The 24,436-nt window shown below is 52.9% G+C and overlaps 6 protein-coding genes across 6 annotated transcripts; 3 read left to right on the top strand and 3 right to left on the bottom strand.

Annotated features, from left to right (window-relative positions):
- Positions 1–3,008: 3,008 nt before the first annotated feature.
- On the top strand, positions 3,009–5,083 carry LTHEOB_6025 (Carboxypeptidase s1; the record flags this gene model as incomplete). Its single annotated transcript, XM_035515236.1, has 5 exons — positions 3,009–3,146; positions 3,271–3,356; positions 3,422–3,486; positions 3,545–3,657; positions 3,758–5,083. The coding sequence occupies 5 exons, from the start codon at positions 3,009–3,011 to the stop codon at positions 5,081–5,083; spliced, it is 1,728 nt and encodes a 575-aa protein (XP_035373156.1).
- A 3,128-nt stretch (positions 5,084–8,211) lies between these two features.
- LTHEOB_6024 (uncharacterized protein) lies at positions 8,212–9,136 on the bottom strand (the record flags this gene model as incomplete). The annotated part of the gene is made up of 3 exons (XM_035515235.1): positions 8,212–8,256; positions 8,332–8,792; positions 8,881–9,136. 3 exons carry the CDS (start codon positions 9,134–9,136, stop codon positions 8,212–8,214), a joined length of 762 nt encoding a protein of 253 aa, XP_035373155.1.
- An 8,210-nt stretch (positions 9,137–17,346) lies between these two features.
- On the bottom strand, positions 17,347–18,602 carry LTHEOB_6023 (Atma protein; the record flags this gene model as incomplete). The annotated part of the gene is made up of 2 exons (XM_035515234.1): positions 17,347–18,157; positions 18,238–18,602. The coding sequence occupies 2 exons, from the start codon at positions 18,600–18,602 to the stop codon at positions 17,347–17,349; spliced, it is 1,176 nt and encodes a 391-aa protein (XP_035373154.1).
- Positions 18,603–19,254: 652 nt separating this feature from the next.
- On the top strand, positions 19,255–20,232 carry LTHEOB_6022 (Isoflavone reductase family protein; the record flags this gene model as incomplete). Its single annotated transcript, XM_035515233.1, has 2 exons — positions 19,255–19,578; positions 19,636–20,232. The coding sequence occupies 2 exons, from the start codon at positions 19,255–19,257 to the stop codon at positions 20,230–20,232; spliced, it is 921 nt and encodes a 306-aa protein (XP_035373153.1).
- A 512-nt stretch (positions 20,233–20,744) lies between these two features.
- On the top strand, positions 20,745–21,689 carry LTHEOB_6021 (Isoflavone reductase family protein; the record flags this gene model as incomplete). The annotated part of the gene is made up of 2 exons (XM_035515232.1): positions 20,745–21,077; positions 21,132–21,689. The coding sequence occupies 2 exons, from the start codon at positions 20,745–20,747 to the stop codon at positions 21,687–21,689; spliced, it is 891 nt and encodes a 296-aa protein (XP_035373152.1).
- Positions 21,690–21,919: 230 nt separating this feature from the next.
- Positions 21,920–24,054, bottom strand: LTHEOB_6020 (Amino acid/polyamine transporter I; the record flags this gene model as incomplete). Its single annotated transcript, XM_035515231.1, has 6 exons — positions 21,920–23,076; positions 23,214–23,401; positions 23,457–23,562; positions 23,616–23,637; positions 23,708–23,778; positions 23,877–24,054. 6 exons carry the CDS (start codon positions 24,052–24,054, stop codon positions 21,920–21,922), a joined length of 1,722 nt encoding a protein of 573 aa, XP_035373151.1.
- Between the last annotated feature and the right edge of the window lie 382 nt (positions 24,055–24,436).

The raw sequence follows: 24,436 nt of genomic DNA, 5'->3' as shown, positions 1-24,436 counted from the left end.
CCAATTAAGACCCGTCTTGGGGTGGTAAGTCAAGACACCCATATTGCTGACATGATACGACACCAATATTTCTCTTTAGCTGCTGGGGCGAGAATCTCACTTATTGCATAAGTGTACTACGTCAAAGGATATAATTAGGTATTTTCCTTGCTTCTTCCTTATGTGGTGCTGTCTGGAGTATTTCAGCTCTGTGTGACGGTGGGCTGCAGCAACTTCTCATTGGCGAACATGGCAGTCAGCTGGTGCCATTGAAAACGCAGAGCATTGTGCTCATATTCAGCTTTAAATTTTCGCTCTCAGCCTCAGCGCCTTTTCATAGCACTCCTAACACCCCCCTCCAGGCTTCTACAAACAGAACTCTCTGTCGGTGCAAACCCGAGGGACGTGGAACATGGCTCCGAGTAGTCACGAAGTACCATACCCTGTTATTGGAAACGAAGCATGCATACGTATCGAGGGCGAAGGCTATGAAAATTCCACTACATACAAAGGTCATAGTGCGCATTCAACATGCACAAAATCGTTCAAAGTACATGGCAGCACCAAACCCGGATTTTTCCATACTCAGGAAATAGGAGTCGACGAGCCTCAGAGCCCAAAACTGAACAAACCGTTTGAATATCGTATTTTAACCATTGTTTGGGTAAGTCAGGTCGTATGGTGGTGGATGGAGGCGAAAACTGACCTGGAGATTCAGATTTGCTACTTCTGGGATAGACAACTCGAGGGTGTGTTCGTACAACAGAACATGCCAGTAGATAGGGCGCTTACCAGAGAATGGTCTAATGAACGTCAAGATATGAAGTCTGCAGTCCTGGCCTTCTATATTGGAAGAGCAATTGGTGTCTGGCTGGCATCTATGGCGATCATGATGGAAGAGTTTGCAAGAGTTATACCTACCAGCCTGTTCCTCACCGGTAAGCCACTTCAAGAGATGAACCAGTGTAAAAGCTCATACAAGACACTCAGGCTTATTTGCCACCCTCTTGAACTTCTATTCAGGCGGAGAGAGTTCGGCTCGGACTGTCTGTTACTTCCTCTGCGCCGTCTCAAGTTCGCCACTGATGCCAGCGGTGATACTATTGACGCAAATGTGCTACAGCAAGCTCACACAGCCACTTCGCACTATTATCTGGGCTACAGCTGGACCAGTTGCAATCTTCATCGGCGAGATGAACTTGCATTTGGGCGGAAACAAAGGGAACATGCCAATCTCGGTTGCAGGAATCCTGTTGGCGACTCTGTCACTGATGGTTGAGCCATGGATGGCCAGAATGAAGTCCAGCCCAGCGCCGTGGTTTCTTTCCCAGAGAGAGATTGCGACGTTCAATACAGAAGAACATCCAAGTAATTGGAGCAGGTTCCAAGAGTTATGGAGGCTCTACAAGTCTGAAGTATGACCTACATTCTGCATGAGAACAACGATTGCTGATGGGAAAAGATCTGGAGCTCATTCCTCGACCCCCAACTATACTTTTTCTTGGGCTTTGCCATTACAGATGCTTCGTGCAAACGCGAAGTCAACGAACTGCTCGAGTGGAAGTTTGCAGATGCATTTGCGCAGGCATCTCCACTGATTGCCTATATTTTCGCCGGCGTAATTGTGTATTTTTGTACGAAGCCTGGTTGCGTCAGTAAGTTTCTCATCCCATGGGCTGAAGAAGCCACGCTAAGTTCTTCTCAACTGGGTTTCAGCAGTGCTCATGGTTGCATGTATGATCATGGAGACGACAGGATGGTGGCACCTTTCAGTATGCTACAGGCCAGATTCAGCCGAGACACTGGATCGTGATAGGAAATGTACGGCCATTTTCGCATGGGCGGTGAGTTTACTTCCGGCCGTTGGGGAGCTTTCTATTACTTGTAAGTGTCCAAAATAGCTGTGAAGTATGAAAAGGATGTCTGACCAAGCGGTAGGGGCTGTCGTACTCTTGGTGACCAACATACGCGGTGGGATACGGAGCTTCTTCATTGTTGCAACGTTTTGCTTCGGATGTGCATTGGGAGGGCTGACGCGCACACTTCTAACGCTTCAAATTCCAATCGATCAATGGCATAGATGGGTAACAATAGCCAATGCGTTCAAATTGGCAAGTCTTTGCGCTTACGTTATTTGGATCATGGCCCAAAATCACAAACGCAGGACGAGAAGTAGCGGAGAAAGCATTCCGAGGGATGGGCCAATTGAGTGGGGAGGCGCTTCGGCAGAAAACGAGAAAACAGACATTCACAGCGAGTATTTCATCTATGTATACTAGTCTTCGCACGTTTCCAAGAATTTCAAAAAAAGATGCCAATGAGATATTCGATGTTCAAGAGGCCGCAATCCCAAGATATAATGAATTCGTACTCATTATAATCGAGCTTTTTACTCTGAATATTTTTTCACTTGGACATTGTATGCATGCACCTGCGGGCATTCCCGATGACGGACATGCTCGGATCTGCGCCGCACGCGCATTCGCCCCACACGCACAGATTGTGGGCTCGGCCGGGCCGGGCTTTTGAACAGCGGGCACACCGTCATCAGCCCACGATAGCGGCACTCGTAACTCGAAAAGGCAGAAAACAAAACCCACACGCGCGTCCCGCCGAAGCAAGGGGGAAGGAAGGAAAGCGCCGTCATTCCGCCCAGCTTCTTAGCCGGGTACCAAGCGCAGCGATTGGCGGGGCAAGCTTTCCTTGCCGAAGCTTCGACGGGCTGCAACGACCTGCCTGATAGAGTTTAGCACCAACAGCCCGCCGTTCCTGAATCCTGACTCCGCACCGGAGCTGCTTATCGCCGCACGTCCCGCAATCGACTAATAACCGACCACCATGACGGACACACCGGCGCTGCTAACTGACGCGCACGTACGCCGTAATTGACGCTCGCCGTCTCCGCCGTATTTATATATTAGACCGCCAGGCCCCCCGATCATGGCGCCTTCTTCAGGGCTTTTCCGTGCCGTCGCCTTCCGTCCCTTTCTTCGTCGCGCCGTCCCTCCTGTTTAAGCCTTCTAGCGACGATGCCCTCGATGCTTGCTGCTGTCGCCCTCGCGGCTACGGCCGTGCTGCCCGCTGCTGTTTCTGCGCAGTTCGTGACTGCTCCGACGAACTTGACGCTCAAGAAGGGCGCTGCTGGCGTCAATGTGCGGTATAAGGAAGTACGTGTGGATTTTGTTTCTCTCTTTCTCCCTGCTTTGGGATTACCCGCAGAAAATCGGATGACGAAATATCGTTGTGAAACACCAGCTCGGCCAATAATATGTCTCTGACCTGCTGAAATAGGTTCCCACGGGCATTTGCGAGACGGATCCCAATGTCAAGAGTCTTTCGGGTTATGCGGACGTGGCTGAGGACCAGCACATTTTCTGGTACGTGTTTGCAGTGGAATTCGTGGAGAAGGGGGAGTTCAATGACTAAATTTCTGGCGTTGCAGGTGGTTCTTCGAGGCGCGCAATCAAGACCCGACGACTGCTCCCTTGACCGTGTGGATCAACGGAGGTACGGAATTCACTACTACCAATAAACGAAACAGCGGAAACTGACAACTCCCATGCAGGTCCTGGAAGCTCGTCCATGATTGGTCTTTTCCAGGAGCTTGGCCCCTGCGGTGTTGATATTGACGGCAATGTCTACAACAACCCGTACTCGTGGAGCAATGTCAGCAACATGGTCAGTCTCGAAGATCAACATCAGGGGTTCTCCGCCCCAGAAAGACCCTGCATAATCTCAAACAACCCCCAATCTACACCGCGTACTTACACCTGAACAGCTCTTCATCGACCAGCCCACGCAGGTCGGCTTCTCCTACTCGATCCCCGTGTCGGCGTACACGTCCGAGCAAGGCGACATCATCACGCTGCCGAACGCCACATGCCCCGACTACGCCTCGGACTGCGGCACGTACTCGTACCCGAACCTGACCCTGACGGCCAACTCGACCGACAACGCAGCGCCCAACTTCTGGAAGACGCTGCAAGGCTTCATGGGCGCCTTCCCGGAGTACTCTCAAAACGGCTTCCACTTCACGACCGAGAGCTACGGTGGCCACTACGCGCCCGTCTTCAGCGAGTACATCGAGCAGCAAAACAGCAAGAACATCACCGACGCCATTCAGATTGACCTGCAATCCGTGCTCATAGGCAACGGCTGGTTCGACCCCCTCACCCAATACCAAGCTTACTACAACTTCTCCATCTCCCCCGGCCACACGTACGACTACCAGCCCTTCAACTCGACCATCGCCGACATGTGGTACAACAACCTCTACGGCGAGGGCAACTGCTACGACCAGACCGTCGCGTGCTACACCTCCGGCCTGAACGAGGTCTGCAGCGCCGCCGACAACTTCTGTTACCAGGAAGTCGAGAACCTGTACGACATCTACGCCGGCCGCGACGAATACGACTTCCGCGAGCTGACCCCGGACCCTTTCCCTTACTCCTTCTACGTCGACTACCTCAACTCCCCCGCCGTCCAGCAGGCCATCGGCGCGTACGTCAACTTCTCCGAATCCAACAACGCCGTCAGCACCGCCTTCGGGTCGACGGGCGACGATGATAGGCGGATGAACACGATCGAAGACGTCCGCGCGCTGCTCGCTCGCAACGTCAGCGTCACGCTGTACTTCGGCGACGCCGACTACAACTGCAACTGGCTCGGCGGCCAGGCGGTTGCCGACATCATCGCCGCGGAGGACTACGATACCGCCGGTTTCGTCGACATCGAGACGAGTGATGGTGTTGCCCACGGGCAGGTGCGGCAGGCGGCGAAGTTTGCGTTCGTGCGCATCTACGAGAGCGGGCACGAGGTGCCGTTCTACCAGCCGCTGGCCTCGCTCGAGATGTTCGAGCGCGCGTTAAAGGGCGTGGACCTCGCGACGGGGAAGGAGGTGGTTGGCGCGGGGTATGTGACGGTGGGGACGCCGACCAGTGAGTATAGGGAGGGGAACGCGACGGTGCAGATGGAGGTGTTGCCGAGTGATGCGACGTATAATACTACGCTGAATGCGCCGGATCCGGTGGATGGGACGGGGGCGGTGCAGAAGAGGTTGCTGAGGAGGGGAGGGAAGAGGTTGTTTAAGCCGAGGTTTTATTGAGGTGGATGGTGGTGCGTGAAGGGAAATATTAGAGGAGAAAGCTGAGGTTGTCTACACAGACGTACTCATCATAGCCTGCGAATGCTTTGAATGAGATGGTTGAGACTTATTCCGGAACCATCCGCGAGTCCAAATTGCCTTGTGTCAGCGGCAGCCGCTTCGCCTGACTGTTCAGTTACTTTTAGTCTAGTCGAAAGCCCTTGAACGTGAAAATGTGGGTCATCATATTGCCGTTCAGGCAATGGTAGCGAGCACTGATAGCAGCAGCGAAAGCTGACGTCGAAGTAAAGAAGACGCATTGAATCCTAGTAGGCTTAAATACAATAGTCTAGTCTCCAAGTTTATGTGTAGTACATATCCTTTTGGTATAGGTTCTGCAATCTAGTTGGCGAGTCCGACCAGTTTCTAAGAGGAGTTCCGGCTCGGGCGGCAGGTTCAGATTACAATGGGACTAGTCGTCGGGCAATATCTCAGTGCTCCCTTCATGGAAACTGCATATGGAGCTAGATTTTTCCGGTCCGCGCGCCCGTCGCCCCAGGACGCCCTAGGCGCAATCTGATCGTTGTGCAGCCCACCGTGCCTCCCATTTGCCGCCGCCGCAGTGTGCGGTGCGGGGCACATCTCACCAGCGAGGCCCGGCCGGTCGTCCTCGAATGGGAGCGCGTCCACCAATATGGCCCTTCGTACTACGTAGGCCCTAAAATAACGTGAACGTGTCGCCAAGCATGCCCAACCCTCATCGCCGCGGCGCTCAAGCTTCTGTCGCCATTCAACTAATTTATAGTGCCTAGGTACCCTCAGTATCCGCGGTTTTTCCGCAACGCGAAAATCGCGCGGTCGCGTCTCCCACCCTCCCACACAAACCCCACTAAAATGCCACCACAACGCACGCCTCTTAAGGAGATCTTTCCAAACAGAATTTCAGGAATGGAGCTCTCACTATATTAGCGCGGAATCTTGGTATCTGTAGTTATCTGCGTAGTTCGTAGATTTAGCTATACTGGTACTTAAATAGCCGCTATATTTACCTATAAGTACCTCTAGTAGCATCTAAAAAAATACGTCTATAAAGTTTATTTAGACATCGAGTAAATAACTAGATCTAAGAAGAATATTAAAGAGAAGATAGGACGCATCTTATAGAACGTATAGAAGCTTATTCTATAAGAGATATTTAACCAGGTGTTAGGTAGTATAGATAGGCGGGTAGATGCGGTAATCGCTGCGTAGGGCTGGTACACTAAATACTAAACACCATGAAACACGTGTACATAAGCTTAATGCATTTTCCTTATATATACAAAAAACTGGTCCAGATTCCAGGCAAAATTAGCGGTGCTGCTGGACTGCAAAGTTAATGGGTGAGGGTGGCGGAATTGGCCCGTAAATACTTAGGCATAGTACTGTAAAGCTGCTGGGAGCTCGCAGACGGCAAGGCTGAGCCTGCGTTTATAAAAGAGCTCGAGCAACTACTACTTGCTTTCGTTACCATTTATACTACGGTTTACAACGCTTTTTTGTTGCTGTATCTGCTGTACGTCCCCCCCTTCGTAGTGCGATTTCTACGCGAATAGCGGTGTATTTCCGGTGCCATCTTGCTGGCGCCTTTGTATCCTTCTAAAGTGATCCTAAAAACCTTCTCTACAATGTTCTATTGTTTGTTTTCATTTTGCACGATTATGGAGCTAATCAAATCTGGTCCAAGTTGCACTCCCTACGATTTCTGCTCCGCAGTACCAACTTATTGTCCTGTGCTGTTTCCTGCGCCTGTCGCTGGGTTTGACGCGTTCGCCCACCTCCACACTCCACAAAGTCGACTCACGAAAGCCCCTCGACAACACCCCAGTCGGCGTTTGTGTGCACTTTCAATCAATTTCACAGCTCCTGTGGGGAACGCTGCCAGGCAGACAATACGTATTAGCGCATTCGCCTACATTATTGTTGCATGAATGGCTCGCATATCAAGTGGACACCAGATTGGCCGCGCATTATGCGAAATTCCAGGTAGTATGGTGGCGAACGCTGCCACCGCCCGGCAGAATGAATCCGAAGAGGAGTCGCAGGTCGATTTTTTAGTTCTACCACGCGTACAAGCCGCCGGACCGCAACAGGCTTGCGCACCCCTGCTTCATCGCTCTTGCATGGAGTGCGGTTTTCAGGAGGTACCCAGGCTCCTTTCGTTGCCAATTTCTTTTTCAAGAATGCTGAAATATTTTTGTGCAGGAGGACTGGACAAGGCGTGTCGAATTCGCGAGTACCACCAACAACGGAAACGAGATTTTCGTAAGTGGAAGAGCACTTTTCGACACCGGCGCCAATCTCGATAATATTCTATCTCTGGAATTCGTAACACAGTGCAGCATTCAATTCCAGCCGTGGATCCATGTGAAGCAGATACGGTTGTCGTGGTGGAAGCGGGCTTGCTTCAAAGTCTTTGGGAAAAATTCTCAGGCTGCATGCTATACCGCTGACCAGCGTCCGATCATGGCCGTCGGAGTGGTGGAGAACCTTCGTTGGCGAGGTATCCCTGAGCCGCGTTGCAACAGTGGGCTGCACTTTCCGCAGAGATTCTTGGGCGGCCGTTTCCTAGTCGTCGAAAACCTCGCTTACGATGCAATCTTCAGCTCGAAGACAATGAACGATGCGAGGCTCCGGGGCTCATGTATTCATACAGTAGCGGTTACTCAACGGCCAAAACCGACGAAAGGTTAGTTTCACCTTGACCGTAAAGCAGAAGCCCTGTCTGACATCAGCACCTCTAGACCCCAATGCAGCGAAGAAGTCCAAAGATGCGAAGAAGGAACAGAAGAAAATCCAGCACAGCCAGGAAAAGGCGAAGCGAGATGACAAGAGCAGAAACAAGTCTTCTAGGAAGTGATGCGCCCACTCCCCATCTGGAGCAACATGGGATGTCTACAAGACCAACGATGGTAACGGAGTTTCATGTGCACGAGATTTTGAGGCTTCCCTGCTACATATTTCTTCACATTTCGTCCGATTCGACTTGTTTCTTGTTTACATTCATTCATACGAGGCTCTCTTTGTGCATCTTACAAAAGGCGCATTTGGAATTGGATGGCGACGCCTTTGTAACTACGTAGAAAGGTACCTTACTTAGCTCAACTACCTCACGCTGTATTACCGACCGTACTCCCACCCTGTACGAAGACCACCTGTATGGCTGAGAAAGCAGCCGCCACAGCGAAGACCTCAGCCCTTTTAGCTGTAGTAAAGGCTATAAGGCATACAGTGACCAGCACATTGAAGACGGCAATCAGCACCAATCGTGTCTTCATCGACTGCACCACGTAGAGAACAGCGATGGAGGCGATGGGCATAAGAGAGGCAAGAATACTAGTGATACTGTAGGTGATGCGTAGCAAGGCCGTGTCCTCAAAGCTGACCCGTCCACCGTGCTTTGCAGATGGCTTGCCGAAGCGCGCACCTCCAAGCGCAAATATTTTGATAATTCCCTTGCTTGTAATCCAGTTTGAGAATCCATCTTCATTCCGGCGTGGCTTGAGGGCGATGAGGTCATCGACATGGGTTTTCGGCTCCTGAACTGTTCCCCATGTGTCCGAGTCATCGCCGGTCAGCGGGTACGGCTCGCCGATCTCGTCAGAAGCCAGATATCGGCGGATGTAGTCCATGTCGTATTTGCCAGGAGGACTAAACGAGAGTATTTTCTCTTGTTGAATAAGGGCTGTGTCTATGAAGTAGAGTGTCAATCAGTTCTCGCGCCAGCCGATGTTTGCGTGCATGTTTGGCTAATGCAATAGCCTCGTTCTGACACTTACTGTACTTATCCAGCTTCTCGCATGCCAAATTGACCAGCTGTAATTGCTGGTCATCACCATCCTGAACCGAAGCGTCAAGGAAATACCAGTTCTTTGCATAAAGGTTCTTAAACCCTGTTCCCGCTTTGTGATCCGCAACCTGAGCTTGTCGGAGCTTGTGCTCAATATCCGTCAGCTCCGCTTGTAGATAGAGCAGGTTTAAGGAATTGAGCGTTCCAAAGCGGCGGAAGATGGAGGTCTCGGGGAGGATGTTCATAAGCTCTGCTAGTTTCGGGTAACCTGGTGGTGCGTTGAGAGTCGAGGCTGGCAATGAGCTGCGGCCCGATGCTGTCTCGTTCGTTTGTTGCTGCTCTCGGTTCTCCTGGGATGCAACTTGGGTTGCACTGGGTGGGTGAGCAACCCTTGTTTTGGACTCATTGTAACAGGGCAGGACGGATGCTTGGTCTTGCGCCATCTCAAAGTATTCACACTCTTCGATGCCACCCGAGGACGACGAGGCTACTTCATCTTGCAGTAAATTAAGAATTTTTTACACTATGCAGAGGCTCTTTCAGCCTCGCGGCGATGTGTCAACAGGAGAGATGCTCTCATGCTTACGGGCGCGAGGCTGTGTCTTTCATGCACGATGGCGTGTCGATGCATGGATGAAGCCACAAGGCACAGCGTGCACGTCGAATTCCGCCATCGTCGATAGGACCTGAGGCTTAAAGATGGGCAAGCTCCAGTTGTGGGCATAAGTATTTATGTAGACGGTGTTCATACCTGGTATGGCTAGTTAAGCAGAGGTTGTACCTCTTGTTGGGATGGTTGGAGTGCACAGATATTCGGACTGGGCAGAAGCCTGGTCTCACGCCCCCACCTTTCGAGGAGGGGAAATAAGCCCTATGTAACACGTCCGGTATGTATCTACCAATCAACTGATTAGGCAACAGTTTCTTTCAGACATTGCTGGCAAATCGGGGTAAGTTCTTAGCGCCGTGGCGCAAGGTGCATTTTCTATCAGCATTTCTTTACCTAAATCGGCGCCTTGCACTCGCTATGAGTCCAGCTCTCGAGCTTTGAAGTACTGTTACAAAAGAGAGGCTTCATCGAATTTGCATCCAATGCGTCAGGTGCGAGACCATGAGCAACGCAACGAGGAGGTGCATGCGTCGGTGTCGGCAAGACCAATTATGAAGTCTTTAAAGTTCATAGATATCAACGCTATTTATGGTGTTAATCGAGGCCGATCTATGGAGAAGCCCAGGTGAGATGACTGCAGAAGGTGGCTGGCATGTGGCAAAACAATACTGGTTAGGCGCATAGCTCCGTTCCAAATGAGTTCTAGCGCCCTTTCACAGCCTCGGCGGGGCGATCCGTCCCGCATGAGCTTGTGAGCTCTTCTCATCAAATCCTAGCGTCCCCATAGCAAGGAACACGATCTTGCCACCTAAAGCCGATTTCATCGACCGTTATCTGCTAAGCAACCTATGATGTGTTTGGGCTTGTTTTGTCCCCAAAGACGACATGGGACGGTATGTACCAGATTTTTGATCTGCCTGTCGCTCGTGCAGCGGTAAGGCGACATGGCCAGAGAGACATTTGAAGGAGAGGGTGAAGGGAAATCCCTAAATGTACCATCATATTTTTTTTGTCTTCTGTAGCTACTAACGTTTGTTGTTGCAGTTGCAATCCAATGAAGATGTTGTGGAGTTGATTCGCATCTATACCACCAACCAAGGTGGCGAGAGAATATCAAAGCTTGCGGTTCTTTGGTATCCCGGAGGTGACGATGACGCCAAACTAATTTCACCAAAACTTGTCTTCGAGGTGCTTCAGCTTGAGGTGCAAACGGATGAGAAAGAGGGAGTCTCACAAAAGGTCACTTTGCAAGGAAAGCTGCTCGATACCAGAGGATATATTGACCTGGAATGGGGCTTCAAGAAATCAAGGCAAATACTAACAACTCGTTTTACCATCGCCACGCATTACGACCCGCCTTTCGATGTCTTGTTGGGCCGTGGGATGGCTATCCAATGCAAGCTTACAAATCAAAACATCCTCATTTCCGATCTTTAAAAAGACTCTCTACATTTACGCATTCAGTATTCGGGACTCTAAAGTTAAGGAAATGAACAGGGGTCTTAGAGCAATTTTTGCTGCGAACTTCCAACTTGTTTAGCAATGAAGTGTGCAGGTGTGATTGAAATACTGAAAAGCGAGTACATGGTGGGAGGCAGTTCGACTCTCGATATTAGTTTTGATATACCATGTGATAACAAGCATAAAGTGCTCCTAAATCATTCATCCTCCCTTCACTAATCATGAAGAGATTTCTGCTTCTGCTGAAAAATATCTGTATGACAAGTAGTCCACTGAACGCCCACAACCAACGTGATGCTGTCACAAATGCAAATATTGCTTCAGAGTTTATCCACTAATGTCGCCGAGCTGCACAGAAAGCCACATGCATGGGTACGTGAGGCTCGGCTCTTCACGTGTCGATCATTAGGCTTCGCCTCTGTCAGCCATACTAAATTAGTCTTGCGTTAGGGCTTAGGTATACGTCAAATAGAAAATCGGAGATGACGTTCAGCCCCATATATCTTTATCCAATCAGATTATCCACGTTGCTTTGTACAACAGCGGCGGAATGAATAAGGGTCTAGCATCAGCGCAGCGGGACCCCGCTCCCAGCCTTCTACTACAACAACTTTCATACCCAACACCTACGCATTCCATCAATCATGGCAACTCCAAAAAGGGACCCGACACCAAAAGGGGACCCTATATCGGAAGTAGACACCTCATCGGAGAAGGATTCGACGGAGGTGCGGGCTTTGGATTCTTTTTTTCCGGAAACGCCGACGCGCAAATCCTACTCGGATATTGTGAACATTAGGAGGATCTTGTATGAAAATGGCTATCCGCGATGGGCGACCTGTCCAAAAGTTTATGTCATCTTCCGAGTGCTTGGGCTCCTCCATGGGCTCACTGCCGTGATCGAATACGGAGTTTCGGACTGGTGGATTCCAATGCGCCCAGGCTGTCTCAAGTCAGCTGGCCTCATCGATACCGAGAAAGCAGCCGGTTTTTGTGAAGCACAGAAATTGGTTCTGGCTACTCTTCAGCTTTCACTTGGAAATTGGCCTTACAGGGGACACATTTGTTCCGATGAGCAAAGACAGGGTCTGTTTACCTTCCTGAGGAGAGTCAGTATGGACGATCGAGGCACCTTTGACATAGTCCAGGATCGCGTGACAGGAAAGGTGATCACAAGAAGATTGGTCCAGAGACACTCGCTTCCCCGGTCGAGAACACACTTTGAAGATGAAATCCTTTCCATGATACATCATCGTCATATCCTCGACTATATCGGATGTCTCGCAACAATGGACTCGGTTTCATTCCTTTACGCACCGGCTGCTGAGCTAAATCTCTCCGAATTCATGCTTGGCCGCCAGAAAGATCCCAAATCCATGTCACAAGTCCAGGGTTGGATCGGTTGCTTAGCATCCGCAATCCTCTATCTACACAACAATTCAATTCGGTATGTTCATGAGCTTGGACTTCATCAGATAATAATGGTCTAGACATAAACAAGGCTAATACGATAATTCAGTCACGGAAACATTAAAACGACCGGCATGATCATTGACAGGGAGAATATTGTTCTCGCAGGATTTAGTCAAAGGTAATATAGTAATTGTGCAGCAGGTCATCAGCAATGGAAAATCTGATGTTTCACAGTGTCAGGGACATGTCGGAGCTAAAATTCTACCATAGCTCCAGAGCCATTGGACTTTCATGGGACTACACGTTTGTGGATATTTGGGATCTTGGAGGCGTGTATATACAGATGTTGAGTTTCATCTGTGGCCAGCACCCCCAGTCAGTGCGGATTCCCTCTTCCCCATCGCCATACCGAGTTCCCGGTCCGAACACGTACGCCGATGGTCCTTCGCTTGGGGATTCCCTCAGAACGATCCACAAAAGAGCTTCCCGGCAAATGAGCTGGCATGTGTTTCAGTTAGCCGAAAAGATTCTGACTTCGAGCCTTTCAGCACAGTCGACAGCAATTCAAATAGCATCGGACCTTCGAACTATCTTGGATACTGAGCCGGAGTGGTGTCACAGATGTTGCCACAATAGTCTTGGGAACGATAGCAATCAACTGAAACCGAAGAAGATTTCAAACGCCCAAGGGCCTTTCACGGATCAAGAGATTGAGCTTTATAGCCGCGAGCATGGCTTTATCCAAAGCTACCAGCGGAAAGGTCAACCACTCGACTGGTGGCCAAACCCTCGAGTCCATATAATTTTTGATCTGATGGAGCGGCGCGATCTTCTTCCCGCTTTTCTGAAGGCTGGGGTGACAGATGTCTGGATTCCATTTGAGGAAAACCTTCTCAAAAAGATCTTCTTGGATCCATCGGAAAGACGAAGTTTTCTGGAGCATCAAGAATCAGTTTTGAGCCACGCAATGGAACCTGGGAAACACCAACACTTCCTCGATGGTGACAAGCATTTGCAAGAAGGCGAAAAGCTCGGTTCTGGCGGCTTTGCGTCTGTCTGGCGTTGCAAAGATAGTAGAAACAATCGCGATGTTGCGAGAAAGCTCATGCAACGTACCCGAGTTCCTGGTAGTGATTCAGCAAAGGAGATCGCAAAAATGTTCGAGAAGGAGTTGGAGATACTTCAAAGGGTGACATCAGAAGAGTATCACCATTTTGTCAGCATGGTGGGAAGCTACACAGACCAACGCAACTTTGCGATCCTATTCACTCCAGTGGCAGATACGAATCTGGCAGATTACCTTCAGTCATCACCAGATAGGCAGCATGTTAAACGCTGGTTCGGCTGTTTGGCGTCCGCTGTGAAAAAACTTCACAGCATGGAAATCAGGTAGGGCGATAATCACGACACAATGGGGGTAATTCTGATGAAACGTAGGCATAAGGATATCAAACCGAAAAACTGTCTGATCCTGGGAAACAAAATCCTTTTGACAGACTTCGGAATCAGGTACTCCACCCTTGAGTGCAAAAGTTTGCACCGCAGAACTGACTTATAAAAGTCGCGATGCTATCGTAACGACGTCCGGCAGGAGCTTCCTCGATAAACGTTATTGCGCACCCGAAGTCTACGATCAAGAGAAGCGGAATGAGTCTTCTGATATTTGGTCCTTAGGCTGTGTGTATCTCGAGATGTACTCGGTGCTCAAAGGAAAAGCAGTCAAAGACATTCGATCATATTTCAGCACCCACGGGAGCAAAACAGACGCGTATTGTCGAAATGACGCGGCTATTCTGGAATGGCTAGCGTTCCTTGACCAGTCAACAGAGCTGAAGAACCTGTCAAGTCTAATCGAAAGCATGCTGTTCGTAGACCGCAAGAAGCGCAAGAAGGCTGCAGAACTGGTCTGCGACTTGGCTGATCGGTGTAGGTACGAGCAAGACTTGAGTACAATGTTTTGTGATCGTTGCATTTCAGAAATGAGGGATTCTGGTTCGTCCGCCCCAATGTCAGTATGGGACTATTGGGATCAGGTATACGATGAGAAACAGGCTGCGTAGGTCCCAATGATCTCCATTCATGCTCAACAGTTTCATGTACCTTTCATCACTTCACGCCTCCTGCTTCCTCTTACGTATATGATGTTTTTTATTCTCTGGGAATTCAGCATTTACACGTCATAGTACTTTTCTATTTCTAGGGTTAATTGCACATAAAATTAGATGCTTCGTATTTGTGACACAATCGAAAATCCCTTACAATTATCAGACAGCGAAAAGGTGGTCAATGGGCTCATATGTCAATGTCTGCCTTAACGTACTTTATCCTATCAAGCATGAAGCACTCCTCGATCCCCATGTCAAGTGCGACCCCCCGCCCCCTCCCTAATTGTCTATCAAGGCTGCTGGTCGGAAACCCTCTACAATCCCGGCGATACCAATCTATTACCATGAATAGACATACACATAAGTCGAGTGACACAGACAAGTAGTTATTTTAAGTTCGTGTTCTTCAGTTGTTTCGTCTCTGCTCCCACCACAAGCTCGTTCCTCTTCTACACCTACCCCACTACTGACTGCTACTGATTAGTAATCCTTACGTACTGCTGCGCGACTTTACATACAAGCGCACCTTCGGAGCTTATAATGCGGTGTATGATATGAAGGTCCTTCCTGAGCTGGTTTAGCAACAGTTTGATCAACCTTAGGTTACCGTAGATTTTAGGATCCGGGATTATAATGCTCGAGCTGATAGCAAGTTTCTACAACGAACAAGAAAGTCACTAGTGGTTGCCTCAAAGATCAAAAGAATGACCAGAATTCACAAGGGAGGTCAGGGTTGCATGGTATAACACATTGCTACACAAAGGATTAAGTCATTATTGTAAATTGTCTAAAGTTGCACTAATGTGGTTCTAGGTTTAACAAAAAAAAAACATTTCAAATGAAGGAATGACCTGACCGATTTGAAATATATTCAGATATATAAAATGGTAAAAGTCAGGTGAGATGCTTTCACAGCTAGCCATTTTCAAATCGCTGTTATCTGACGTCGCCAGAATGTCCGATATGCCTGGGATACTTGGCGCAAGTTGTCCTCGGTGACTGGCCTTCGGTCTGGTCCAGGAGGTCTCGGCGTAAAGTCAGACTGGCCCGAAGCTGCAGCCACCGGCTGTTGGTTTCGTCCAGGCCCTTGGTTTGCTCGTTTTCTCTGTGCCTTAGAGACGGCGACAACAATTCCAGCCAAAGCAAAAGTAATGAGTACCGTCACCAGCCAATTCCAGTTGAACCCCGTATTGGGAGATAATTTCTCCGTACTATTGCTTGCGTTTGGCTCGCAGTGAGCAGGGAATGAGCCTTGTTCCAGACGAGAGCTGGCCTCCCGATACTGAGCTGCCATCTTCTTGATAAGTCTCTCCTCGAATTTTCGTTGTTGAGCATGCTATTCAGAACTGCAGTCAGTATAGAGCCCGAAGCAATATACTGCAGGAGAAAAATAGATCTTCTTACATTGTACTGCGAATACCAGAAGAACAAACCAACAAGCGACACGACACCAAAGATCGCGTAATTCATGATGCGGGGCCTAACATCATCCCACTGCTTCTTGACCTCGTCGAAAGCGTAACCCTTCAACTTCTAGACCGCCCGCTGTGCTATAGCGGGGAGCTTCCGCTCACAAGACTGCCATCCGGGGACCGCGCCTTTGGCACTCCATTTTGCCTCCGCCTTGTCCCCTTTCATGGCGTACACGGACGTTCTGACAAGGCTGTAGAGCTGTTTGACGACGGGCACGCGTTTGATGGGGCCATTATAAATTTTGGCCTCTCGGTTGTCGGACTGCGTGTTGCCCATGAGGTCGAGGAGATGGTGATTCTCCGGGTATGAAGAGGGTCTAAAAGGTCTGCTTAAGAATTGGGAACTGTTTAAACAAGATGATACGTCGACACCTACCTTGAAGGGGATATAGATTATATGTAGAGAGAGCTCAAAGGGTTCGCGATGAAAGGAAGAGTGGAAAGCTCAGCTTTGCAGGAGTTGGAAAGCCAGACCATATCGCGGGAGGGAGAGATGCAGCCTCTCACGGCTGACATGCGCCTTCGGTTTCATACTAACGCATGCCAAGCACTGCGGCATCCAGCTCCCACAAATCTCTATCGCAGAGGCTGTCCAAGAGAGCCAGGTATTGACGAAGCAATAGAATAAGTTGAGTTGGGGGATTGCCCTCATTGCGGTGGTATACTGGGCTAGCATTGCGGTCTTTCATGAGAAAAGGAATTCAGTGCTTGGTGTCGAGAGTAGAAATCCCCGGGAATGCTTATGGGGCCGTTTCTGCCTCCCAACGCGCCACAATCCTCGGACTCCGCGTGTCCAACAAGGGTAAGCGAGATTGCTCGGTTTGTCGCACTGGTGTGGTTGTATAGTTTTGGCTTTTTCTGACGGCATTCTGAACTATACTGCTGTCACCCGTAAGGCTCGATAGGAATTAATGGCGCGTTGCCGGAAGCGCTTAGCTCCGCTTCCACGAATTCTGGCTCGGCTGCGTACGATTAGGTGCATCGCGCGCTCATACTGGTGCATTAAAGGGCGGCCTCGCAAGGCAGATTCCCCCTCAGCCTGCGCCTCTCAATCGATGCAGTGCAACTGATTGCCCCAATCATTAAGCCTGTGCTAAAACATCACCGCTTTGACAACGCAGGGGTCTCCGCATCACCCTGGTCTCATTTCGGCACCGTGATTACAGGCGTTACAAGATTGCCGGATGGCGGCGACGACGCAGCGGTAGAAACCTCGATATCCGCCTTGATATACTTCATCATATCAAGCATAAAGTAATCCTCAATCCCCGCATCCGCCGCCGCTGCCGCTGCTGCATCCGCTCCGCCGCCACTCCCGCCCCTACTCAACACACCCCAACATCAGCCAGCCGTCCACAAAACCCAAACAGAAACACAAACAAAGAAAAATCCTCTCACAAATTCTTCCCTCCAACCCCCTCCCACCCAAGCACCCCCTCATCCCTCGCCCAAACCAACCCCACCGCCGCCGCCGCCGGCCCACCCACAACACTCCACCCCACCGCCCTCAGCACGACCCCGACGACCCCGTACCGCTTCCCCCCTTTCGTCCGCGTATCCCGCAGGTACAGCGTCGCCGCCCACACGACGCTCGCCACGCTGCTGACCAGCTCGTCCCATTGCATGAGCCGCGTCGTGCCTTCCGCCAGGCTGACGCCCGTCGTGCCGGCTGGCGAGAGTTTCGGGAGAAACACTGCGGCCGGGTGCAGCGCCGCGGCGGTCGTGGGGGAGAAGAGGGAGGGGAAAGCGAGGGTGGAGAGGGAGAGGGTGAGGGTGGTGGCGTGGGGGATGGCGGCGAAGAGGAGGGCGAAGAGGTGGGTGGAGCTGGCAGCGTGGTAGGAGGATGTTGCGGCGGCGGCCGGGGAGGATGGGGTGGGGGTGCGGGAGGTGAAGAATGGGCGCAGGATGACCGTCTGCGCGAGGTAGATCCAGAGCGGGAAGACTTGCCAGGCGGACGCGAGCCATTGCTGGACGAGGGGCGTGGTGAGGGCGGGAGAGGGCAGGGACATGGCGAGGGACGGGACGATGTAGCCGAGGGCCATGGCCCAGGGCAGCATGCGGGCTTCGGAGGCGGGGAGGGTGAGGCTGGCGGTCAGGGCGGCGGAGTTGGTGCGCTTGGGCAGGGTGAGCAGGTGGAGGAGGGACCAGAGCGGGATGGTGATGGCGACGGAGATGTTTTGGTAGAGGAGGCCGATGAGGGTGGTGCTGCGGCGGAGGTGTGATGTCAGCGGGGTTCGCGTGGAGGGGAAATGGAGGACATCGGGAGGGAGGGGTATTAAGCTTACTATGCGATGACGCGCCGCTTGTTGCCTTCGCGCTTCGCTTCCAGCTGCATGAGGGTCCAGTAGGCGCCCACCTGGCCAAAGAAGTGGATTGCGTGCAGGGAGCCGGCGGGGTGGCGGCCGTCGAGCAGCTGCCAGAAGAAGATGAGGAGCACGGTGAATTGGCGGTCGAGCGCGGCGATGCCGGTCCATTCGCGGGTCAGAGGCACGTCGGCAGTGCCGGGCATGATGGTGATGGTCGGGTCCTCGACGATGTCGGTGATTGCGTCGAACATGCCGTTGTTGGCGCTGAAGACCATTGTAGTCGTCGCCCCGACGGCGATTAGCGCCGGGAGCAGGACGGTGGTGGAGAGGTTGAAGTTCACCATGGTTGAGCGAGGTGAGGTGAGTGGAGGTACTGTTGAGGTGGAAGGAGCTGAGGTGAGATATATCTGATGGCGGATGCGCTCGGCTAGCGAGTCATGCGCACATGGGTCGAGATGCGGGGAGCATGCCCAGGGTCTGCTGCCGCGGCTAATCAGATGGGGAAGGAAGCTTTGAACATCCTCTCAGCTTATCCAGATTGGCATGTGCTGTGAACTTTATTGGGACGCTGAGGTGTGGCTGGTACTAAAGCTTTAGCCAGCAACGATCGCCGGGCTTGTCCGCTGCGGAATTACCGCATTTGAAGAAGCAAACACAGCTGGTATTCGTGGGCGTCCGTATTAGGTAGAGTTCCTGCATAGCATAGATGCGACGACTCTGCCACAGGCTGCTTTTCGAGCTATGAAAGTCTCAATAGCGCCAAGTTAAACGATCAGCGATAGTACGCCCGCTATCTCAGTGTGGCATAGCGGCCATGAAGCTAAAATTTAGACTTAAAGGGGCGATGCGGCTCCTCACACATGTACAGTTGCGTCACCCACTCGCTCCTTCCATTGTTGCACGACGTCGTTCTTTGTTTTTCAGCGTCTGCGTGACCTTTAAGAGATCCTCCATTTGCCTCCAGCTCCTGCACCATTGCTCTCTACGACAACCGCCATGCGGACCAACATACTCTCGACCCTCGCGGCGGTGTGCCTCAGCCTAGTCAGCGCCACTCTGACATGCAAGTCTGAATCGCAACCCAACCCAATCGCGGCGTCCAGCGGCCTCAACATCACCGGCACCATCAACGGCACCCTCGCCGTCCTGCCTATCCCGCTTTCTCAGGCGCAGAGCATCGTCGGCTCGAAATACACCATCCAGACGGCTGTCTACCGCTCCCTGATTCCGTCACTGCCCGAAGACACGTACCCGGCGCTCCTCCAGGCTGTGCTCGACCACGATGTCCAGGCTGGCGGCATCGGAATCCCAGACTTCACTGTACGTTTTGCCTCTAAGACCATTCATTTAGGTACTCTGCTGACCCGTCTTTGCCAGCGCATATCAATCGAATACCCATTTCTGTCGATGCCAGGCGCCAGCAGCACTTCGCTCTTCCGCCTCGCCAACACGCAGCTCATGACAGCCACCAATCCCGTCGCCCTCGCCGGCTCCGCCTCATACGGCACACGCGTCATCCCGGCCAGCTTCGACCCGCCCTGCGACGCCTACGCCTACACGGACCCACCCAGCAGCATCAACGTAACGACGACACATCTCAACGCCAACCGCCCCATCCCCGCCCACGGCGCGCTCTTCACGACCACCTTCAGCACGCTCGGCGCGTGTGGAGGCGATGGCAATGTTGGCTGTGATGAGATGCACGACAGCCCGTACCCGCTGTCCTTCTTCGCCAATGTCACCAACCAGCCCTCGTTCGCGGACCCGGCCAAGGGCTGCGATTACCAGCGCAGGGACTTCGACACGGTCGTCACCATGGCGCCGTGGGAGCCCGTGGCGGTTAGGGGCGAGGTGTGGGCGAGCAAGGACGTGTTTGGGGGCGAGGACGCCGGGACGACGTGGAAGGGCGTTTGGGGCGTGAAGGTTGACACGGCGTTTCTGGAGATCAACTATCAAAAGTGCGAGAAGTTGTGAGAGTAGTGGAAAGCTGCGGTGAGCTTGCTTACATGTCAGTGACTGACGTCCTGGCTCCGATGGCCTGGTGAAAATAAGCAGACAATTCATACAACATGCAGAAACACGCGGTGCTTGTAGACGTCCGTCTCACAGTTCTTATTGCTTTTCATCACGTGGACGTGATGGCTCTGTCGCCCGGGCGATGACTTGCAGAGATGCCGCAGGTGATGACTGTCCCAATCGCGCCGAGTTGGACCAGTGAAAGGCGTTCAGTGATCAGCGCGCGCGCCATAACGTTGCAATTTTGATCCTCATATGCGTCACTCGCCCGTGCTCCTTCCAGTTTTGCACGGCTTCGCTACAGCTTCGGCGTGACCTGGACCCTGACTGTGAGCATAAATACTTCAGATCCTCCGCACATCTTTCCAGCTCCTACACCCTCCGGCTTCCTAGCTCCTCCACCTAACTGCGCGGCCACCAGAGCAAGCCCACCACGCCTTCCGAGTACCGCGACAACGACAACACTCACCATGCGCCTCGGCATCCTCTCCGTCCTGACGGCGCTGTACTTCAGCGCTGTCTGCGTCGTCGCTACGACGTGCACGCCTGATTCGCAGCCCAACCCCTACGCCGACATCAGCACTGGCAGCTACACCACCGGCACCAAGAATGGCACCCTTGCTGTACTGCTCATTACGCTTGAAGAGGCCCAGAAGGTCGTCGGCGACATGTACACGATCAACAGGGCCGCCTACCGCGAACTGATTCCCGCCATGCCCAAGGATGCGTACCCGCTTTTCCTCCGGGCCGGCATCGAGCATGATATCCGGCTGCCTAACAAAGTCAAGCTTTCTGACCTCACCGTACGTCATCCTAATCTTTTTTGCTAGCATCATTGACTACGTACCTCGCCCCAGCGCGTCTCGATCGAGTACCCGTTCCTCTCCCTCCCGATTTCCAGGCCCTACACGTTCTTCCGCATGGTCCCGACGCAGCTCATAACCGCGTCCAATGAGGACGAGATCGGCAGGACTACTTCGTACGGCACCGAGGTCATCCCGGCCACCTTCGACCCGCCCTGCAACGCCTACACCTACACGCGCGACGGCAATGCCAAGGACAGGAAGGTCTTCCTCCAGGGCTTCAAGAAAGACGACACCAGCATCCAGTTCGACAGCAAGTGGGAGACCATCACCTCGCCGGACGGCAAGATGCCCTGGACCTTGGACTTCTTCGTCAACATCACCAACCAGCCTTCCTTGAGCGGCCAGGGCGTGGATTGCCGCTCCCAGAAAACGAACTTCACCACCGACATCTCGAATGGCCAGTGGAAGCCGGTCGTGGTCAAGGGCTCGGTCGATGTGGCTGGCGACCTGTACAATGGCGGCGATGGGAAGAAGTGGGATGACGTTTGGGGCTATCAGGTCGATACGGCCTTTGCCGAGGTCAACCACTGGAAGTGCTGGGGGCTTTGAAGGCTTCGTCGACTTCATGATGCGCGTCAATCTAGCCGATAGCTGTACTTGAATCGGCTCAGAGTCTAGAAATTCGTGACTGACATCTTCCTTAACACGGTCTGACGGAGATAGACAGAAATTTCATAGGATATGCACTGCTGCCTCTCACTCTTGTGACTTGAATACCCACCTCCTGCCATTACCCGCACCGCAATCCGCGCTGACCCACAACAGCCCGCATCACCACTTCAAATCAGCGCCTTCCACACCGTCACCGGCAACCTTGCAATCTTCTGCCCCAGCGTCCTGTCATCCACCTCATCCGCCTCCCCCTCCGGCACCTCCAACACGCCCTCGCGCATCCCACTCGTCAAATCCATCTCATGCGACCGCATAAACAACTTCCACCCGCGATGATTAATCCGCTCATCCCCAGAACACGCACTATACACCTTCCAGAAAACGTACAGCCCAAGAATCAGCGGCGCAGCCAGATACGACTGAAAAAACCTCCCCGCCTCAGGCCCACCCCCGTTGACCGGAAACAACGCGACATAAAACTGCGCCACAAGACAAACCGCATTCAACCCCAACCCCACCCAACTCCCCTTCGTCCCCATCGCCGCCGCGAACGGCAGCTCGCGCACCCGCCGCCCGCGCAGCCTCCACGCGCGCCGGAACCGTATGTGCGCGAGACACACGCTGCCCCACACGAAGAAGTTCGACAGCCCCGACAGCGCCAGCAGCCAGTTGAACACCGTCTCCCCCGCCTCGACCTCGTTCACGAAGGCCAGGAACGCGAACGCGATCTGCAGCCCGACCGCGGCCAGCGGCCGGCCGCGCGGATCGACGTACGCCAGCCACCGCGGCGCCATGCCGTGCGAGGCCAGCGCCTGGAACGTCCGCGTCGAGCCGAAGGTGGCGGAATTCGCGACGGAGAGGACCGCGATGCAGATGACGACGTTGAAGACGCTCGGCAGGACTTTGATCCCGGCGAGGCGGATGGCGATGACGAAGGGGCTGTACGCGGTGTTGGCGCCGGACGCGTTCAACAACCTTCCATCGTCACTCGGCACGATGAGCCCGAGGATAAACGTGTTGACGATGTAGAAGAAAAACACGCGCCAGAATACCTGCCGCGTCGCTTTGGGCAGGGATTGCCGCGGCGAGGCCGCTTCGGCGGCGGCGAGGCACGCGAGTTCGGTGCCGCCGAAGGCGAAGGCGGCTGTCACGAAGACGGAGCAGAAGCCGTGGAAGCCGTGGCGGAAGGCGCCGGGGGACACCCAGTAGCGCGTGCCGATGTAGCCGCGGGAGTCGGTGGGGACGCCGCCGCAGTCGATGACGATGCCGAGGATGATGAAGCCGAGGCAGGCGAGGATTTTGATGAGGCCGAGGGCGAATTCGACTGTGTGAACCGGAGATTAGTGGCGGGGTTGAGGGGGTGAGGGATGTGGACGGAGATGTGGACCGAGACGTGGATGGGTGGGGTAAAGATGTTGAGGGGGACTTGGAACGTGAAGCGGATAGGTAGGGGATGCAGACCTTCGCCATACCCACGGACGCCAAAGAACTGGACGACAATGAGGGCGACCATGAAGACGGCGATCCAGACGCCGATGTCGATGTCTTTGGCGCTTTCCCAGAACTGGATCGTGATACCGGCGGCTGTGATTTCAAAAGGTAAGATCAATAGCCAGCCGAGAGCGTAGTCCCATCCGATGGCGAATCCCCTGACATGTGGTCAGCACTCTAAGTTAGTAACAGTCAACGAGTAAGCACGCGTACCACGCAGGATCAAGAAAGCGCGCCATATAGATATAGTAGGCGCCATTAACGGGGTACAGAACCGCCAGCTCGCCGAGAGCCTGCATCGTGCAAAGCAGCATGAAGCCTACGAGTAGTCAGTAACCGTTTAACATCAACACAAAGTAGGTTCCAACGTACCGACAATGATGAAACCAATCGTCTGCAATCTTCACAGTCAGTGACAAGCATGATCAACACCAGCATCGGACGATCCGGGGAAGCAGACACACCAAACTGGCGGGACCTCCGGTACTCAGTGCACTGCCAGAGCCGACAAATAACCCCGCGCCGATCGAGCCGCCTGCCAGGGACAAACGTGGGGACGTGTCAGTCAATTTCCTTCTTCGAAACGCGGTCGTTCCACAGGCTTGGATCATCGACGAGGGCGTGCATACGTACCGATAGCAATCATCTGCATATGACGGCCGTGCAGGGCTCGCCTTAGCGGGGCCGATTCGACAATGGCCGTGCCCTGGTCGGAGCCGCCGGAGACTTCGCGTGCTGGGGGACCGCCATCGTCGTGCTTCTCTTCGTCGATGGGTTTGTGGTTCCCGGAGTAGTATCTTGCAGCCGGCATGGTGTGCGGCGAGGGGGAGGAGTGTCAGGATGAGAAGGAAGACTGTTGCGTTGACGAAAAGTTGGGAGATGTCTTGTCTCAAGGTTCCGACGCAGCGGGCAGGGCAGGACAAAGGCCTGAATCGGCAGGATGAACAGTGGAGACCCGGGGTGACGAGAGGGAGGAAAAGCATAAGAGAGAACAGACTTCGCGCATGGGCGGGCGACAAGCAGCAGCAGCAATGGAAGCTAGAACAACGCAGTTACACAGCAGATAACACATCGGCATCCAAACGATCGTCCTGGCGTTCGCTTGTTTGGGGGCGTTTCAGCTGCAGCAAGCATCCGGCCGGCGGAGAATTGGCTTGGCCGACACAGGGGACCAGATAAGCCCAGCGAGGCGT

The sequence above is a fragment of the Lasiodiplodia theobromae genome (genome assembly GCF_012971845.1).
Source record: "Lasiodiplodia theobromae strain AM2As chromosome Unknown scaffold_17, whole genome shotgun sequence".
Lineage (NCBI taxonomy): Eukaryota > Fungi > Ascomycota > Dothideomycetes > Botryosphaeriales > Botryosphaeriaceae > Lasiodiplodia > Lasiodiplodia theobromae.
This window is presented reverse-complemented; position numbering and strand designations above follow the sequence as displayed.